Source organism: Plecotus auritus (assembly GCF_963455305.1).
Source record: "Plecotus auritus genome assembly, chromosome: 3".
NCBI classification, from domain to species: domain Eukaryota; kingdom Metazoa; phylum Chordata; class Mammalia; order Chiroptera; family Vespertilionidae; genus Plecotus; species Plecotus auritus.
Genome location: NC_137772.1, coordinates 119287116 through 119301310, shown reverse-complemented (window position 1 = coordinate 119301310; position 14195 = coordinate 119287116). Strand labels below are relative to the sequence as shown.

At 39.8% G+C, this 14195-nt stretch overlaps 1 protein-coding gene across 5 annotated transcripts in view; it reads left to right on the top strand.

Annotated features, from left to right (window-relative positions):
- N4BP2L2 (NEDD4 binding protein 2 like 2) overlaps window positions 1-14195 on the top strand; it is a 128925-nt gene that overhangs the window by 14636 nt on the left and 100094 nt on the right. For 4 of the 5 annotated variants that reach the window (XM_080662151.1, XM_080662152.1, XM_080662153.1 and 1 more), the window contains exons 3-5: window positions 4507-4631; window positions 13336-13424; window positions 13810-13886. In XM_080662151.1, the coding sequence (XP_080518277.1) occupies window positions 4507-4631; window positions 13336-13424; window positions 13810-13886 (291 nt within the window). Of the gene's footprint in view, window positions 1-4506; window positions 4632-13335; window positions 13425-13809; window positions 13887-14195 lie in introns of those variants that run through there. The other variant, XM_080662154.1, reaches the window with a different exon arrangement.

The window sequence follows — 14195 nt, the reverse complement described above, 5'->3', positions numbered from 1 at the left end:
ACTGTCAATTCTTGGGGGGAAAGGGGTGTGGGGGGTGCAAGAAGAGACTGGACAAAAATCGTACACCTATGGATGAGGCGAGTGGGGGGAGGTAAGAGCAGAGGGTGGGGTGGGAACTGGGGAGGGGAGCTATGGGGGGAGAAAAAAGAGGAACAATTGTAATAATCTGAACAATAAAGATTTATTAAATTAAAAAAAAAGAAATTCATACACTGGGGGCGGGGAGGGCATCTTCAGTGCGGCCTGTACCCTCTCACAGTCCGGGACCCCTTGGGGAATGTAGTCGTGTTCCAAGCGGCAGGCTGCCAGGGAGGAGCCCAAATCGGGGCTGGGCGCCACTCATACTCATCCCGACCCACTGCACCTGCTGCTGTGGAGTCGAGAGAGGCTCCCACTGTGGCAGCTGCGCTCACCATCCATGAGCCCAAGCTTCTGGCTGAGCGGTGCTCCCCTTTGGGGAGCTCACTGCCCACCAGGGGACAGCTCCTGCATTGAGTGTTTGCCCCCTGGTGGTCAGTGACACATCATAGAGACCAGTCATTCTGGTCTTTCCGCCATAACGGTCGCTTAGGCTTTTATTATGTAGGCTAGAGGCCCGTTGCACTAATTCGTGTGCCAGTGGTTTCCCTCGGTTTGGTCTGCAGGATCAGGTTGAAACTGGCTCTCCCAACATCCCCCAAGGGGTCCCGGATTGCAAACGGGCACAGGCCAGGCCGAGGGATCCCACCAGTGCATAATCAGGGCCAGGGAGGGATGCAGGAGGTTGGCCACGCACAGAGGGACCACGGGAGGGCTCCAGGGTGTGTCCAGCCCATCTCGCTCAGTCCTGATCGGCAGACCCCAGCACCAAGCTAACCTGGTCAGAGCATCTACCCCCTGGTGGTCAATGCACATCATAGCTACCAGTCGACTCTCTGCCCACTTGTGGTCAGTGCACATCATAGTGACTGGTTGACCGGTCGACTGTCTGTCCCTGGTGGTCAGTGTACATTAAAGCAAGCAGTTGAGTGGTCTTAGCATATCATTAGCATATTATGCTTTGATTGGTTGAATGGACAACTGGACGACCAGACACTTAGCATGTTGTTAGGCTTTTATTATATAGGATGTGCTCTTATATTGGGTGCACATATGTTTATCAGGATTATATTCTCTTCTTGGATTGATCCCTCTAGTATTATATAGTGACCTTTTGTTGCTTGTGATAGCCTTCATTATGAAGTCTATTTTGTCAGATATGAGTATTGCTAACCCAGGTGTGTGTGTGTGTGTTTTGTTTTGTCGGTTTTTTTTTCATTTCCATCTGCATGAAACATTTTTCTCTTCACTGTCATCCTGTGTGAGTTTTTGTTCTGAGGTGGGTCTCTTGTAGACAGCATATTTATTTGGGTCATGTTTTTGTGTCCAGTCAGCTACCCTATGTCTGTTGATTGGAGTACTTAATCTATTTATGTTTATGGTTATTGTTGATAGGTACTTATTTACTACCATTTTAATTTTTTATGCCTATTCTTATCTCTCTTCTCATTATAGCAGTCCCTTTAGCATATCTTGCAGTGCTGGTTTGGTGGTGAAAAACTCCTTAGGCCTTTTTTTTTGTCTGGGAAGCTCTTCTTTTTTTCACTATTTTGAATGGTAGCCTTGCTGGATATAGTAATCTTGGTTTCAGATCTTTGCTTTACATTACCTTGAGTACTTCATGCCATTCCCTTCTGGCCTTTAGTTTCTGATGAGAAATCAGGTGTCAGCCTTATTGGAGCACCTTTGTAGGTAACAGTTTGCTTTTCTCTTGCTTTAAGCTTCTCTCTTTGTCTTGAAATTTTGGCATTTAATTATGATGTGTCTGGGAGTAGATATGTTTGGGTTCTTCTTGCTTGAGACTTTCTGTGCCTCATCAATTTGTGTGACCTTTCTCTTTTATCAGGTTAGGGAAATTTTCTGCCATTATTTTTTCAAACATATTTTCTATCCTTTGCTCACTTTTTTCCCCTTCTGGCACTCCTATTTTGCGAATATTGTTTCATTTCATGTTGTCCCACATTTCCCTTAAGTTCTCCTCTTGTTTTTTAATTGTTTTTTTCTTTTTGGTTCTCTGATTTATTTTTTTCTACCATATCTTCTAATTCACTGATCCAGTCCTCAGCTTCTCCTAATCTGCTGTGTATTCCTTCCACCATGTTCTTTATTAGTGCTGTACTATTCTTCATGCTGTAGAGTATCTTTGCTATCATTATTCTGAACTCTGTCTGATAAATTTCTTATTTCCATTTCCTTTAACTTTTCTTTTGTAGAATTCTCTTGTTCTTTTGTTTCAGGTGTTTTTGCTTATTTCCCCATTTGGGCTGTCTGTTTGGGTTCATGTCTGTGTATTAGATAGATCTGATATTACTTCCAATCTCTAGTGCAGGACAATGTCAGACACTGTTTGAGACTGTTCCTGAGTACTGTTTGGAGCTATCGGTAATCCATAGCTTGTGGCTTCCTCTGCTGTGGCTGGGTGCCTTTAAAAAGGACCAAGATGTGCACCATGGTCTGCTTTTCCTAGCCCTGGGCTCAGAAGGAGATCAGGCAAAGACTCAAAGCCTCCAGAGATTCTTCTCTGCCAGCAGTCTGATTGTTATCAGCCTTGGTTAGCCTGAGGCTATCAACCAGTGGGTGGGGCAAGAAGTCTTCCAAGGGCTGGAGCAACTGCCTGCCTTCCCAGTAAAAACCATCTGGATAGCAGATGTCCCTTGGAGAAATATGTCCTCTGCAGCGTGAGGGCATGACTCAGCACAAGAAACCCGGGTGGCTGCCTTCAGAGCTCCAACCCTAGAGCACCCAACCCTGGACTCTACTGACACAGCTCCAGTCCACTCTGTCCTCTCTCAGCCATAGCCCAAGGTGAGTGGCTGCACACGAAATTTTGTGCATTGACCCTTTAAGAGGGTTTCTGCATTTACAGCTGTCTCTCTTGGCTGACATCAACCCTATTGCTTTTCATAGCCAGATGTTATGTGGGCACCTTCCTCAGTTCTGGTGCTCTGGGATTGGGAGCCCAGCTTGGGGTTTAGACCCCAGAGTTCTCAGTGGGAACCCTCCACAGCTGAGATAACCCTCCTGGACTTTAGCTGCTGTCTGTGGGAGCCCAGCAGCCCTTTTGCACCTCTGCACTTCCTACCAGTCTCTGCAGTCTCCACTTTCCATGCTTGGTTATCAGGGTTCTCTCCAGCTAGTCCTCAGTTGATTTTTCATGTTGGTTCTTCTGTGTTTTAGTTGGTCGTGGGAGAGTGTCAGTGTATTTTCCACTTACTCTGCCATTTTGGAATCATTTCTGCCATATTCTGTAAGAAACTCTAGTCCCTGACTGCAACCCGTACTGGAGGAGGGGATTATACAAGGGTATGACTATTAGGAGCCAGGGATCATTGTGAGCCAAATGGTTTTGGCGCTTCCACCTCTATTTATGTAACTCTGGTGGCCTGATTTCTGAAATTATTTTTGTTTCAGATTTGTTTAATATGAAATTACCAAGGTTGTTGTGAGAATTAGATAAGGTCATAGATATATATAAAATGCTTGGCCCATAACAGATTCTCAAAACAACAGCTCTTTAGAAAATATACATATCAGGTGGCCAGCAGGCCTATGTCTGAGTTTTTGTTTTGTTTTTTTTTTAAATTTTATTGGATACTTGATTTTTCCAGAATGTTGACATTCTGAGAATCCATTTTAGTATCTGACTTAACCTGTAAGAATTCTGATGGAATCTGACTATAATGATTTTGAAAATACTCGTATTCTTTAATAATTTATTTTTGTTAAAGTAGTTGGTATGACATCAGGTATATTTGGATTGATACAGGCATTTTAACATATATATTTTTTTGTGATTTCAGAGAGGAAGGGAGAGGGTGAGAGAGAGAGAAACATCAATGATGAGGGAGAATCATTGATCGGCTGCCTCCTGCATGTCCCCTAATGATTTAATGTGTTAAAAAACTGAAGTTTGATCATACTGTGGAGGATCACTGGTTGTTTCACAACATTAAGCTTCAAGCTATTTCTGACTCCTACTTGTCAGTTTTACATTTGTGCTTCATGGAATTAAGTTTATCAACGCTATCCTGGTTTAAATACAGTTTTCCACAGGTGAATTGCTTGCTTATGCTTACTTGCCCTTAGGTTATCTGCTGCACTATATTTAGGCAATTTTAGACACCAAATACACATTCACTAAAGAAAAACATGAACAGTAGTTGACATAATTTTGTGATTGGTTGAAAGACTTTTTAAAAAGTTTTAATATAAATGCTGCTTTAAAAAAAAGTTTTTGAAACTGGCTATAACTGTACATTTAACTGTGAAGTGATATTTGAAATCTGCTAGGTTTTTAAGATTCAGCTCCTATGCTATTATATTCTGTTTGCAATATACTTACAGGTATGTACCTAAAATTCATTTACTAAGTTTTGCTCATGGCTATACATTTTATAAATGGCACTTTATGATTTCTTCTATTAACAGAATTCTGCTTGGGCAGAGTCGTGATGGCATTGTGTTCAGCACTGATGACTATTTTCACCATCAAGATGGGTACAGGTATAATGTTAATCAACTTGATGATGCCCATGACTGGAACCAGAACAGAGGTTTGTTTTAGACCAAGTCTCCTGGGATAGAATATTTGACTAGGAGTCAGAGGATCTGGATTTTTTTTTTAATATATTTTTATTGATTTCAGAGAGGAAAGGAGAGGGAGAGATAGAAACATCAATAATGAGAAAGAATCATTGATTGGCTGCTCCCTGCATCCCCCCTACTGGGGATCAAGCCCACAACCCAGGCATGTGCCCTTGACTGGAACCGAACCTAGGACCCTTCAGTCCACAGGCGACACTTTATCCACTGAGCCAAACCAGCTGGGGCTGGATTTATATTCCTGACTTGACTTCTACCAGCTGAATGACTTTCATAAGCCATTTGAACAGCTTTGAGACCCAATTTTTTTCATCTACTAGAACCAGTGATACTTGTAAGGTTGTTGTGAAAATCAGACACTTTAGATAAAATACTTTGTAAACTGTAAATAGTGTACAAGTATAAACTGGTAAAATAGAGGGTGGGACATTTTGGTAGGCTTTATTTTATATCTCTTGAATAAATTCAGAGAACTGATACTATAGTTATGTATTCCAAAAAGTTATTTCCCTAAGAGTAATGTTAATGTTTTTTAAGGCTTAATATAATGCTGTGAATATTAAACGTTTTTTTCATTGATATGACTCCATGAAAAATCTAATACATTTTTTAGAAACATATGGGTCAATTTCTTTTCACCATGGAATAGTGGTTCTTAATCTTGGCTGCACATTTTAATTACTTGGGGACCTTTTTTTTTTTTTTTTTTTTTAAAAATATATTTTATTGATTTTTACAGAGAGGAAGGGAGAGGGATAGAAAGTTAGAAACATCGATGAGAGAGAAACATCGATCAGCTGCCTCCTGCACACTCCCTACCGGGTATGTGCCCGCAACCAAGGTACATGCCCTTGACCGGAATCGAACCTGGGACTCTTGAGTCCGCAGGCTGACGCTCTATCCACTGAGCCAAACCAGCCAGGGCACTTGGGGACCTTTTAAAGAAAAAATATATGCCTGATCCAGACCAGGTCGCTCAGTTGGTTAGAGTGTCATCTTGTACACCAGAAAGTTGCAGGTTCGATTCCTGATCAGGGCCATGTACCTAGGTTGTGGGTTAGATCCCCTGTCAGGGTGCATACAGTAAGCAACTGATTGGTCTCTCTCTTTCTCTTTCATTTCTCCGTCCTTCTCCTTATCCCCCTACAAAAAACAAAACAAAACACCTAAGCCTGAGTTAGCCCCAGAGATTCTGGTTTAGTTTGTCTGGAGTGGATCTAAGCATTGGTTTGTGTGTGTTTTTTAAGTTACCCAGACATTCTCATGTTGCAGTCAGATTGAAAACTTGATCTAGAATTATGTTACTAAATGTATATAGTATAAGTTAATTTATTTTCTAATAGATGAAGAATGCATTGATGATAGCCCTAGCTGGTTTGGCTCAGTGGATAGAACGACAGCCTGAGGACCGAAGGGTCCCAGGTTCAGTTCCAGTCAAGGACACATGCTCTGATTGTGGGCTTGATCCCCAGTAGGGGGCATGCAGGATGTTTCTATCTCTCTCTCCTTCTCCCTTCCTCTCTGAAATAAAAAAAATCCTATCTAATAAAAAGAGTAATATCCAAATTAACCATCACTCCGCTACACCCACAAGCCACCCCCACCAGCCAATCAGGAGCGAGTATGCAAATTAACCCAACCAAGATGGCTGCGGCCACGGAGCGAGCAGGAGGCTTGGGTTTCCCCCGCAATGGAGGAAGCCAAGCTTTCCGCAGCCCTGGCCTGCCTTGGCCTCCTCCACTCAAGGCTACAAAGTTTCAATTATAGAAGATAAATATATCCTAACAAAAATGGTGGCAGCCACAGAGCTGGAGAGAGCAGGAGGCTTGAGTTGCCCCTGGCGATGGAGGAAGCCAAGCTTTCCACACACCCTGGCCGGTCTAGGCCTCCACTCAAGGCTACAAAGTTTCAATTATAGAAGATAAATAAATCCCAGACACCAGGGCCTCCACTTGGGTTGCTGGGGCAGGGCATGACCGGCCTGCAAACCACCACAGGCCCCTCGCCCAGGCCGCCCCATGCCCCAAGGGAACCCCCACCATGATCCGGGACACCCTTCAGGGCAAACCAGGTGGCCCCCACCTGTGCACCAGGCCTCTATCCTATCTAATAAAAGCATAATATGCAAATTGACCATCACTCCAACACACAAGATGGCTTCCCCCATGTGGACACAAGATGGCCAGCAGGGGAGGGCAGTTGGAAGGGATCAGGCCTGCAAGGAAGGGCAGTTGGGGGTGATCAAGCCAGCAGGGGAGGGCAGTTAGGGGTGACCAGGCTGGCAGAGGAGGGAAGTTGGAGGCGACCGGGCCTGCAGGGAAGAGCAGTTGGGGGGGACCAGGCCTGCAGGGGAGAGCAGTTGGGGGGGACCAGGCCTTCAGGGGAGGGCAGTTAGGGGGGACCAGGCCTGCAGGGGAGGGCAGTTAGGGGCAAATAGGCTGGCAGGGGAGCAGTTAGGCATCAATCAGGCTGGCAGGGGAGTGGTTAGGGGGTGATCAAGCTGGCAGGCAGAAGTGGTTAGGGGCAGTCAGGAAGGCAGGCAGGCGAGCAGTTGGGAGCCAGCAGTCCTGAATTGTGAGAGGGATGTCTGACTTCCTGTTTAGGCCCAATCATACCAGGATCGGGCCTAAATGAGCAGTCAGACATCCCTCGAGGTGTCCCAGATTGGAGAGGGTGCAGGCTGGGCTGAGGGACACACCACCCCACCCACCCCCATGCACGAATTTCGTGCACCGGGCCTTTAGTATATATATAAAAAGAATGCATTGATGATTAAACAAATTGATTTTATTAAGAGAAAATATAAACCTAGAGTCAGGAGATTACACTGAAATCCATATACTTATCACTCAGAATTATCAGTTACCATACCAGTTGCCATATTGACTTTATTTTTGTTTTCACTCCTCACCTTTTCTAATTACTAAAGCATTTTGAAACAGTTCTAGACATTATACTTTATGCATTTCAAATTAACCACCTTCTTACTTAATGTTATTTAAATATAGTACCATCATCACACTTAAAAAAAACCCCATACAGTTCCTTGACATCATGTAATATCCAGTCTGTAATCGAATTTCCCCTATTGTCTTAACTGTTTACTTACAGTTGTTTTGTGCGAATCAGGATCCAAACAAGGTCCTTATAGTACATTTGATTTTGTTTTTTTTTAATTGTTAATGTGTAGCAGTTTCTCCTCTTTTCACCCTTATACCATTAATTTGTTGATGAAATTTGGTTGTTTGTCTTGTAGAATATTCCATATCCTATAGTTGTCTATTTGCTTCCTTGTGTCAATGTAAGAAATGTCCAAACTTGAAAGAATTTTTATGAGTTTGTTTGAGCCAAAGTGACTACAATTGCCGGGAAGCAAAATCTCAACAGGTTGAGAAAATGCTCCAGAAAAATAGCATATTTACTATTTATTTTATACATCAGCATCAAAGGGGAAAATGTATGGGGTTACATGAAATCCACTGTTCATAGATTAAGGAGTTGGGATAAAGCAAAGTGGGGAAATCTCTGAGATTGGATAAACAGTAAAACAGACACCCACACTTATTTTACATTGGTGGGTATAGGATGGTTAACAATTAACATTTACAACACATAGAGAATGGTATATGGGAAAATAAGATAACAAAGAGAGGTTCTGTGATCTGGTGCTCTGGTGGGAGATTGTGCCGTGAGGGGTCTGGGAAAAGGGATTATTCTGACTTTACAAAGGCATGTTATTATAGGTGCAAAGAGACAATAGACTGGCTCAAGTAAGGTATAGATTGACCTTTGTCAAGGAAGATACCATCCTAGGATATGATTACCTACCATGACTTGCTTTTACTTAGTCAGTTTTAATTTCAGACCATCCTATATGGTTTCTTTAGGTCTCTTGCGTTTGTAAGGCTGCCATGCAGGCCTCCCCTGACCTTGTCATGTTTAGTTTGTGGCCCCTTTTTTGGCCACACATAGGGTAACCATTTAACTTGTTTCTCTTTCCCCTATATTGCTTTAAATAGAAGTTAAGTTTACAGGAAGCAATCGATCGATATGTCTCTCTCACATAGGTGTTTCTCTACACTGTCTCTCCCTCTCCCTTCTACCCTCTAAAAATCAATGGAAAAATATCCTTGGGTGAGGATTAACAAAACACAAAGAAGAGGATTAATTATGTTCAACTTTTTTTGCAGGGGGTAAGCAAAGTCTGATTATCTCATTTTTAGTGATGCTAAGAATGATCAGTGTTAGGGTTTTGGCGGGTGATGCGGGCTGTGAAAGAATTCACTACTAAAAGAAGAGATAGATGCAGGAAGTTTATTTTTATTTAACCAGAAGGGAAAGGGCCAGTGCATTGCTAACCAATACAAGGGCAAGTAAAAAAACAGCTGCCTACTCTTTTAAAGAGTAATGGCTGCTGTTGCTAGGTAACAAGGAAGGGAGGGGGATTTGGGGCTGAGACAGTTGGTAGATGGACTGGTGTCTTTTCAGTATTTTTCCCAAGCCTGTAAAACATGCTTAGAGTAAAAGTTATGAAGAGTTCAAAAGAGGCTTGTTTGAATAGGAGGGGGAAGGGAACTTTCTACTAACTAGAGAATTTTCAGTGCAAATTATCCCCGAGTTGTAAAAATAGCAGGGAAGAGGGGTATGCAAGAATGTAGCCTTGAAAGTAACTTGTCTTGCAGTTTGAACAGAGCGGCTATTTGAATCAGAGGACCTAACAATCTTGGGGTTTACCAGGTGCTTCTCATAAATTAAGGAAGGCTACAACAAGGAAAAAGAAAGGCTTTTTTTCTGTCTTTACAAGTAGCTTCAAAGGGACAGCTTGTTCCCTCCTTTACCAAGTTCTCTTGTCAACCTTGAAATGTTCCCTGAATTAGTTCTTTCATTAAGGGTTGCAAAATGGCGATTTTTCTAGGTTCGATTCCTGATCAGGGCCATAGGTCTATTCTTCCTTCCCTGTTTAGTAAGTAGAATTCTTCTGTAATGAGAGCTTCCTCTCAACTAGAAGTAGCAACTAGGGTCACCCTAAAGTACAGTATGTACAGGAAAACAAGATAAATGCTTTTTTAATTATTGATTTCAGAGAGGAAGCGAGAGGGAGAGAGAGATGAGATAGAAGCATGACTGATGAAAGAGAATCATTGATCGGCTGCCTTCTGCACGCCTCCTATTGGGGATCAAACCTGCAATCCAGGCATGTACCCTTGACTGGAATCGAACCCGGGACCCTTCAGACCACAGGCTGACACTCTATTCACTGAGCAAAACCAGTTAGGGCAGGATAAATGCTTTTATTTTTTTTAATTTTCAATTTTCAGAGTAAGAAATTTCAGGGAGGATATTTTTGAGTAAAATGTTACACTCTGTTGCAGTCCATGGTTTCATAGAAAAGTTTAAATGTCAGAGAAGTTTGATTTTATGACTATTTACTACTATCGGTTTTATGACATTGTAGGATGTTTCCAAATATATTCATGGCATAAAAATCTCAAAAAATATTAATATTTTTAATTTCTAAAAAATTGCCATAGGATATTATTGCCCAAATAAAATAATGTTGATATTGCAATTCCCAAAAATGTGTGGTGTTATTGGCCTAAAGTTAGGGGAATAAGAATAGGTGATAAGTAGAATGAATAAAGGCAGTGGGCAAAGCCAGATACCTTTGGTAGACTGGGAAGCTTGTATGGGACATTTTTTTCTGTTTGCAGAACTAGTCTAAAATTTTCATTATAAGGTTCATGCCACGTGAATTATACTGCTGAACAAAACAGTGATTTCTAGGTAAACTACTGGTTTTATTAGTATAATAAATACTGACTTTTAAAAAGTAATTTCTACCTTTTTCAGGTAGAAAATTGAGAACTAGCAACTAGACATTTTGAAATTAAAACCATGATTTATTTTATTTAGGGCAGAATTTCTCTTTTCAACAAATATTTATTGCATCCTTTAAAGGCTAGGCCATATTCTGAGAATGTCTGTCTGTCTCATCTTTATTAGAAGAAGAATGTAAATTCATCTTAGACTGCTTATAAATTGAAAACATCTCCAAGGCATCAATATTCTCTTTCTTAGAATATGGTAGTTAATTTATTGAGGTATTCAAACATTGTTTCTTTAGGAGCTCTATTTTCCTGGAATGCAGTGCCCTGCAATGTGATGTTGGATGATGGTGATTTAGGAAAGAGGATGATCTTCTCATTAATTTGTTGATAGACTCTTCTTCTGGAACATAACTCCATGGAAGAGTAGGCCTAACTATCAGACATTAGGAGAGTTACTTTAAATTTTTATTTGTTTGTTTTTTATTTTTCATCTAATCCACCTCCCTTGCTTTGCAGAGCCTAGAGAGAGGTGTGACCAACTAGGGCACCAACAGCTAATTTGAAGCACATCCTGGATTTGTCATCACAGATTGTTCTCCCTGCAGAGTACCTTAGAGCTCGTGTAGCTTAAAAATTTAATTTCATGGATTGTGGATTGAGGCCCATGGTTTTGGTTTTGGTTTTGGTTTTTTTGTTGTGTTTTTTTGTGTGTTTTTTTTTAATGAAATATTTGGTCACTTTATGATTGGGGATGGAGTAGTGGGGAGGTGGATAGCATCTTGGTGTCTTATTTAATATGACCCAAATTCTAAATTTCTATTGGTATTTAGAGATATCTTCTTCCAAATATGTACTTAACCTAGTCATTACTACTTAACTAACCTTTAGAATTCTGTCTGCCCTGGACCTCTGTATAAATGTTTTCATTCTGTAGAACTTACTAAATCCCAAGAAAACTTCTCTATCATTGCATTTTGCCTCAACCTTTTAAATTTTATTATGAGCTCTTAATTATATTTGTCTGTTTACACTTTAGAGTTATATACTTTTGTCATAACAGTGGTTCACTGTGGCAGTGATTTTCACCTCATGGGAGAAGAGATGGTGTAGGGATAGGGAGACATACTTTTTAAAAGTTCCTTCTATTTCAACTCCCAGTTTGAGTGAGTCATAGTCCTAAGAAATATTAACCAGTTTTTTTTGTTTTTTGTTTTTGTTTTGTTTTTGTTTTTTTTTTAATATATTTTATTGGTATTTTACAGAGAGGAAGGGAGAGGGATAGAGAGCTAGAAACATCGATGAGAGAGAAACATCGATCAGCTGCCTCCTGCACACCTCCCACTGGGGATGTGCCCGCAACCAAGGTACGTGCCCTTGACCGGAACTGAACCCGGGACCCTTGAGTCCGCAGGCCGACGCTCTATTCACTGAGCTAAACCGGTTTCGGCAATATTAACCAGTTTTGCTGGGTAAAATAATCTTGGTTGTAGGTCCTTTTATTACTGTGAAAATTTATTGCCACTCCCTTCTGGCCTGCAAAGTTTCTGTTGAGAAATCAGCTGACAGTCTTATGGGAACTCCCTTGTAGGTAACTAACTACTTTTCTCTTGCTGCTTTTAAGATTCTCTCTTTGTCTTTTATCTTTTGCATTTTATGTGTCTTGGTGTGGGCATCATTTTTTGTTTGTTTCTTTTGTTGTGTGTGCCTCTTTGGGTTCCTCTTATTTGGGACTCTACGCTTCCTAAACTTGACTCTAAAAAAAATAAACAAACAGAACAGAAATTAACTCATAGATAGAGAGAACATTTTGAATGGTTGCCAGATGGGAAGGGTGTTGGGATGGGTGAAAAGGTGAAGGTAAGAAGTACAAATTGGTTCTTAGAGAATAGTCATGGGGATGTAAAGTACAGCATGGAGGTTATAGTAAATAATACTATAATTATGTCTGGTGTCAGATGGATACGAGATTTATTGAGATGATCACTTAGTAAGTTCTGTAATGTCTATTTCTAATCACTGGGGTGTATACATGAAACTAATATAATATTGTATGTCAACTGTAATTGAAAAATTAAAAAATGATTTAAAAAAATAACTACAAAGTCAGTTGAACTGTTAGTATATATACCAACTACTAGTTGGTATATAAAGTTTTGCTGGTAAGGAATGATAAATCCATAGCATTTTTTTAAAAGCATTATTTGTACCCTGGCTGGGTAGCTCAGTTAGTTAGTGTCATCCTGATACTCCAAAAGCATCATTTGTAATTGTAAAACATTGGAAAATACAGATAAGCATAAAATGGCAAATATTCTTACCACCTATAGAACACTTCTTTTGATATCTTAGCAACTCTTCTCATATCTTTATATCTTGACCAACGTAAGATCATACTTGCATATTATCTTGCAACTTGCCATTTTTAGTTAACAGATCTCCATCTTTCCATGTCAATAAATGTTCACCTCTTTCCATATTCAGACCATATTCAGATGTAACTTACTCCTGTATTTCCTATAATGAAAATTAGCTCTAGGCTAAACTTTTCACTAGGTATAGGCACAAAGTATTTTCCCCAAAATGTCTGTTACAATTAAAACCACTATCTGATCTGGAGAATACACAGGGCATGTAATTGTGTCTTGTAATTCCCTTTTAAACTAGCAGAGTCCTTTTTTACATGGCACTAACTCAAGAAATTACATAGGTTTGGTTTTCAGTACAGAGATGTAGAAAATTTCTTAGTAATGAAAGTTTGAGTTTTATTTCTGTATTTAACCTAATAGTTCTTTGTTTTTATTTTTTTTAATTCATTTTTTTATTTCAGCTAAACAAGCTATCAATCAGGGGAGATCTCCAGTTATAATAGACAACACTAATACCCAGGCTTGGGAAATGAAACCATATGTGGAAATGGTAAATATGAAATATGAAGCATTTTTATATTTTATTCTTATTAATTTTTTTATATGCTAGAATTTTGGTTACTTTGATCTTTATTATTAAAACATTGTCCTTGTTTTCTAAAGAGATATGATTGTTTACTTAATTTAAAAAATATGGGAATGTTGCTTATTAAGGAATATGCTTATCTTGTTAGTTTTGCCTGGACTTGATAGTAATTGGAATTTTACCAGTTAAGTGGTCTTAAAATTTTTGTAAATCATATTATTTTAAAAGTAAAATTTTTCTTGGTGGAGCAAATTTAGAAGTATTACCTAAATGAAATTTATATCTGCCTTCTTTTTACTTTATAAGAAGTATTCTCTGGGTTTGTGTTTTCTTCCTTTCCTCTGTATAGGCCATAGGAAAAGGATACAGAGTAGAGTTTCATGAACCTGAAACTTGGTGGAAATTTGATCCTGGAGAATTAGAAAAGTAAGACACTCAAATTTATTTTGAATATTTCTTTTCTTTCTTTTCTCCTTTACATGATCAATGTCCACTAGCTTTGCTTATCATGTCTTTACTGCTTATGATTAGGAGCCACTACTTCTTACTTTCTGTTAAGAGGAACATTGACTTTAATTCAGTGTTTTTCAGACAACTTGCTTGTTAAATTTTATTAATTTTTTGTTGTAGTTGTTAAGTATATTTGAGGAAAAATCAGAACTTTTCCCTGTGGTTTTGAGCTAGGCCACTTCTTTGCATATTCCTTCCAACTTCATCGCCTTCCTATTTTAGATC